At 46.5% G+C, this 6,000-nt stretch overlaps 1 protein-coding gene across 1 annotated transcript in view; it reads right to left on the reverse strand.

Annotated features, from left to right (window-relative positions):
* Positions 1 to 5,779, reverse strand: part of ARSB (arylsulfatase B) — a 71,070-nt gene extending 65,291 nt beyond the window's left edge. The window contains exons 1-2 of the mRNA XM_075740058.1: positions 5,473 to 5,779; positions 1,272 to 1,458 (exon numbers count right to left, since the gene is read on the reverse strand). Of these exons, the coding sequence (XP_075596173.1) occupies positions 1,272 to 1,458; positions 5,473 to 5,745 (460 nt within the window). The 5' untranslated portion in view covers positions 5,746 to 5,779. The remainder of the gene's footprint in view (positions 1 to 1,271; positions 1,459 to 5,472) is intronic.
* Between the last annotated feature and the right edge of the window lie 221 nt (positions 5,780 to 6,000).

Consider the following 6,000-nt stretch of genomic DNA (forward strand, 5'->3'; position numbering starts at 1 on the left):
TTGAGTGCCTTTGTTTTTTACCGATCAGAAACAAGTACCTTCCAAATTTTTTTAATCTCAGTAATGATTACTTTGGAAATTAGATTTCAGATTTATTCCCCAATACCTCAAAAAAACAGATGAACCTGCAAAAATATATTCTTAAGTTCTGTAAAACCAAGCTAAAATTGGGGACAAAACCCAAAACAGTGGAACTTCACTTGAATTTTTATTCAGCAGCTTCAGTTACTTGTGCAAAAAAGTATGTACAGAAAGAATGAACTTCTGGTTTAAATACAATATAAATTTCTAATACATTTTTAGGAGGAAAAAACGGCTTTTGCTTCAAAGCATAAGGAGGCGTTTTGTGGGCAGACTGCCTATGTCAATGTACTCAGAGCTGCAAGTTGCATTTTTCCATTTTGAGTGCCCAGTGGGGGAGACACTGCATCAAGTTTGCCAAAGAATCAAATGCCCCTTAATTGCAATCACCACCTACTGGAATTACCTGAGCATTGTAGGATATTAAACTGCTGCATTCTCTGAAAAATAACGTCGCGCTGGGCACCCAACGACCATGCCCAGGGCCAGCCTGTATTAAGGCCACTGCGTGAAGAGCCTGCTCGGCCCCAGTGTAAGATTTCACGAGGACCGCCAGCCTATCTACATCTTTGCTGTCAAAAAGATCCCAGGCAGTACTATCAACAGTTTGCAAAGTTATTTTGAAGACGATGAACTTGTGCCTTCCTGCAACAAACCTTTTGGATACTGTTTTATAGAGGCTCTCACACCATCTTCCTTGCAGAGGCTCTGGAAAACCAATGATACTCTCTTACACAAAGCATGAACACAGTGCAGTATGACGTCTGTTTCTCTCCTAAAAATGTCAGCTTTTACAAGTGCAGCATTATTTTCAGAGCAACTGATGTCTACTGTCTGATCTAACATGAAATGTTCAGATTAAGGACACATAAAACCAAACCAATCACACCACCTTAAATCTTCTAATCGTCATGCAACCAAATTAAATGCAGATCATAAGAGAGAAATACTTTATTTGGAGCCACTCAATAATTACGATATTTTCTTCAATAAGTTGTAAGTCTTGGGCAACTAAAGTTGTAGTCTTTAGGGCACTATCTTATTTTCAGCAGTTATACTTTGGAAACAGATATACCCAGCTATTGATTTACTTACACACTAAGAGTAAACCTGCCATTCTTACAAGAATCAGGCAGTTTCTCACCATTTTTAACACTGCATTTATTCCCCAAGTTAAATCTAACCATTACCAAAGTAAGTATCAAATCCTCTGCGGGTTGGAAGGCATTCTTTTCTGTACATCCCTAAGTGCCACTTCCCCACCATGTGAGTAACATATCCCGCCTCTTGAAGTAGCTCTGGGAGGAGTTTCTCATCCAGCGGCACACAGCTGGGCTGGCACGGCCAAATGATCTGGTGTTGTAAGCCTGTGTGGATCTAGCAGAGGAAAGAAGGATGTGGGATTAGTTACAACACAGCAGCACTGTCCCATAGGCTAGTTGATAAGCAAGTGCAAAAAGAAACAAAGGTACGCCAGAGGCTAGCATTAATTTTAGGGCCTCCTGACTTCACCGGTGTAGCACCAAGGAAGATGAGGAAGCTGCAGGGGGAGGACAGGGGGAACATGGAGGAAGACAAGGAAATAAGACCACAGGGGGTTTACAAGATCTTCCCAGGCATAAATCAAGTGCAATTAAAAAAAAAAAAAAACAAAAAACAACTAAAGCCTTTTGCGTTTTCATCTAAAAATCTAACAGGTAACAATTTCCATTACAGTCTCTTTTTGAAGGCTAGGGACAACACCTCGACATGGAGTGAGAGATTTTAAATGGGATGGAGATGGGCAAAAAGGCACATAGCAGGTGATGCTACTGAGCTTTTGCCTGTATCAGAGAACAGTCACTGGAGGAAAGGGTGATAAAGGCTAAGGGAGCGCTTCTTGCATTACTCTTCTAAATGTGCATTATATAGACACATTTATATATTTATTCACATATTTAAGTTGAGTGTGAGCACTCTTACAGAAAAAGCATTTGGATACTGGGGATAACAAATTTTTAGACATCGCCTAGATCTGACCTCTAATAGTTCCACATCTTTCCAATCTTAACAAGTGGTGAATTTTGTATCTCTTTACAAAAGCTTTACTCATAATGATATTCTGAGCACTACACTTCGGTTGATGCAAGAAATGTCTTCAGTTATTGTGTACTGTAAGCTGACTTGTCAACTCCCCTATCTTCTCCAGAAAACAAAAAATGCACTGCCCTAAACATAGGCCAGCAAATGTACACATACAAGTATAAATATCTTGTTTATTCACTAAATACTTCTGGTAATCTGCCTCTGTCCAAGTACAAAACCTCCAAGACCTTCTAGAGCACAAGACATCAGATTTTATAACTCTACTAAGTACTCCAGTGTAGCAAGCTGCACTATTAATTTTTAAAGCATCACTTTAGCAACACTTTGAACTCACTTTTAAACCAAATAAGCCCTGATCTTAGGCAAGTTGGTAAGTAGACTCTCACAAAGGGTCTACTAGCTACTAATTTTCTTTGAAACAGGAGCTGGAAAAATTTACTCTTTTTTAAAATGCAGTATTAGAAAAAAATATATTAAAATAGTGAAAGACACACACTAGCAAAGCACTGTAATTTCTTCCACTGTCTCTAGAAAGCAAGAAAAAGGAGAGGATAACAATAACAATAACCATAACCATAACAATAATAATGTCTATAGCTTTCAGAAACTAATACCTTTGATCTTCTTTCTTTATGGACTGTAAGACGACTATCCAAATTCCAGCTCCAGATAGGATCAGATTTAGGTTACTTTTTCAAATCTCTGAGCAATCGTTAATCATACCAATGGATAAAACAAAACAAAATGCCACATATTTGCTACATAATTATTTCCTGTACACAATGTCTCCTCAATTTTATAGAAAAATCACTTACATTATCTAATATCATTTTACTAATTTGTAACAAGTTCAACATGAAGATGATTAAATTATCAAGTCAGATGCATATAAAGAACTTAAATCAGGACTGAAATATGAGCACTTTAAAGATCAGATGCAACACTGTCCAGCTAACCCTGAGCCATTTCTAGATAAGCACGTTCAGAGTATGAACTGTATTCTAGAAACGGTCAAAATGAAAAAAATGTTTTAGGTAATTTACACAAAACAATTTGAAGAGTTGGTTTAAAAAAAAAAAAAAGTCAATTACATCTTCCTATTCTTTATTATTCACTTTTGGCGTTTCTAGGAACAGAGTAAACGTTGCTTGAAAAGAGTACGATTCACCAAGAACAACCTTCCTGCAACAGTAAGAGATAACATCCACTTATACAGGATGATATTTATTTTCATTCTGAATAGTTTCTTTGACAAATCACTATGGTTAACATGCATGTGCAGTACATTTTGAGAGCAAGGGGAAGTTTCTCAAATGCACTTGACCCTTGGTGAATGTATTGGGTTTGCATGGCAAGGTTTTGGTAGTGGGGGAACTACAGGGGTGGCTTCTGTGAGAAGCTGCCAGAAGCTTCCCCTGTGTCTGACAGAGCCAACGCCAGCCAGCCCCAAGATGGGCCCGCCACTGGCCAAGGCCAAGCCCATCAGCCATGATGGTGGTGCCTCTGAGGTAACAGACTTAAGAAGTGGGGGGAAAAAAAAAAGGAACAGAAGCTTTTGCAACCAGAGTTAGCAGATGTGAGAAGCTTTGCAGACACCCAGGTCAGTGCAGAAGGAAGGGTAGGAGGTGCTCCAGGCACCAGAGCAGAGATCCCCCTGCAGCCCCTGGAAAAGACCATGGTGAGGCAGGCTGCCCCCCTGCAGCCCATGAAGGTCCACGGTGGAGCAGATATCCACCTGCAGCCTGTGGAGGACCCCACGCCAGAGCAGGTGGAGGTACTCAAAGGAGGCTGTGACCTCATGGGAAGCCCATACTGGAGCAGGCTCCTGGCAGGACCTGTGGCCCCATGGAAAGAGGAGCCCATGCTGAAGCAGGTTTGCAGCAGGACTTGTGACCCCCGTGGGGGACCCACGCTGGAGCAGTCTGTTCCTGAGGGTCTGCACCCTGTGGGAGGGACCCACGCTGGAGCAGTTGGTGAAGAACTGCAGCCCCTGGGAAGGACTCACGTTGGAGCAGTTGCTGGAGGACTGTCTCCCGTGGGAGGGACCCCATGCTGGAGCAGGGGCAGAGTGTGAGGAGTCATCCCCCTGAGGAGGAAGGAGCAGCAGAGACAACGTGTGATGAACTGACCACAACCCCCATTCCCCGTCCCCCTGTGCTGCTGAGGGGGGAGGAGGGAGAGAAATGGGGAGTGAAGTTGAGTCCGGGAAGAAAGGAGGGGTGGGGTGAGGTGTTTTAAGGTTTGGTTTTATATCTCATTATCCTGCTCTGATTTGCTTGGTAATAAATTAAACTAATTTTCCTGACTTGAGTCTGTTTTGCCCATGACAGTAACTGGTGAGTGATCTCTCCCTGCCCTTATCTCAACCCAGGAGCCTTTCGTTGTACTTTCTCTCCCCTGCCCAGCTGAGGAGGGCAGTGACAGAGCGGCTTTGGGGGGCACCTGGCCTCCAGCCTGGGTCAACCCACCACAGGGAGTTTCTCCTTTCTGTCTATGCTGTAATCTTCTCTGCCCACCCCTCATTTTTGCCAAAGTTGCGATAAAAAGAAGGGGGAGGGGAGAGTATAGCAGTATGATAAAGTCTGATTCTTATACCTGTGCAACTGAAAAAAGTGGGAAAAATCATGACCAGGACTACAAAGCAGCTAGACACCGTCACTAAGGATCAGTCTGTGTGGACTCCATCAAGGGTGGCATAAATGGTAACATCTATGTTAGCATATGAAGGTGAATGTACAGGTTAGGTACATTTAAACACTTCATTGGAAAACAAGTTGCATAAATAGAGCACATAGTGCTTCTCCACGTCTGGGTGCATGCCTGTCCAGTTCAGAAGTACATAACAGAAGATGACTACGACAGGAATGTTTTGCACGACACGCTGCCATGCCTGTTAATACAGCTGAAGCATAGAGGGCACCTCAGCTTTACTGTAGCAGAACAACTTGCACTAAACCCACGCTTAGTTTATTGCCGAGCTAGCAAGCCAAAAGTAAGTAAGTGAATTAAGTTTGTCTGCGTATAAACGTAACTGGTTTTGTACAGCAGCCTTCTCCCAAGCGCATCTTTACATGAGATACAAAAGGCGAAACTACACAGAGCTGCTACGAACAAGCAGGAAAGAAGCACCTCACCAGCTACCTGCTGACACGCAGCGAAGGGCGGCGGGAAGCGGCCGGGAGGGCGTCGCCGCCGCCGGGGAAGGATGGAGGGATGGAGGGACGGAGGGAGACCCGGGGGCTCTCCCGCGGTGCAACAACTCCGGGACCGAGTTTCCCCGGGCTTCCCCCTCGGCCCGCGCCCTACCTGGTAGCGGCCGCTGAGGAGCTGGCTGCGGGAGGGGGTGCAGAGCGGCTGGGTGTAGTACCGCTCCAGCCGCACGCCGCCCGCCCCCAGCGCGTCCAGCCGCGGCGTGCGGATGGCCGAGCCGTGCCAGCCCACGTCGCCCCAGCCCAGGTCGTCGGCCAGCACCAGCACCAGGTGCGGGGCGGGCGGCCGCGCCGCCGCCAGCCGCAGCAGGCAGGGCAGCAGGCGGAACAGCAGGCAGAGCGGCCGCGGGAGGGCCGCCCGCCGCGCCATGCCCGCCACCAGGAACTGGGCCGCGGGGACCGCCCCGGGGACGGGCCACGGCGGAGGCAGCGCCCGGCTCCTCCCGCCGGGCGGGACCGGGCTGCGGGGGCGCGGCGTGAGGCACCGGCCCGGCCACGCTGGGGCTGGGGCAGGGGACGCCGCCCCCCGCCCCCCTGTCCGAGCGTGTGTAGCGATAAGAATAGCCGGGATCCGGAGTGCCTGTGGTGGGTGAAAGAGGTGTAGCTTTAGGCCGGCTAGTGCATG

This window comes from Balearica regulorum, chromosome Z, assembly GCF_011004875.1.
Source record: "Balearica regulorum gibbericeps isolate bBalReg1 chromosome Z, bBalReg1.pri, whole genome shotgun sequence".
NCBI lineage: Eukaryota > Metazoa > Chordata > Aves > Gruiformes > Gruidae > Balearica > Balearica regulorum.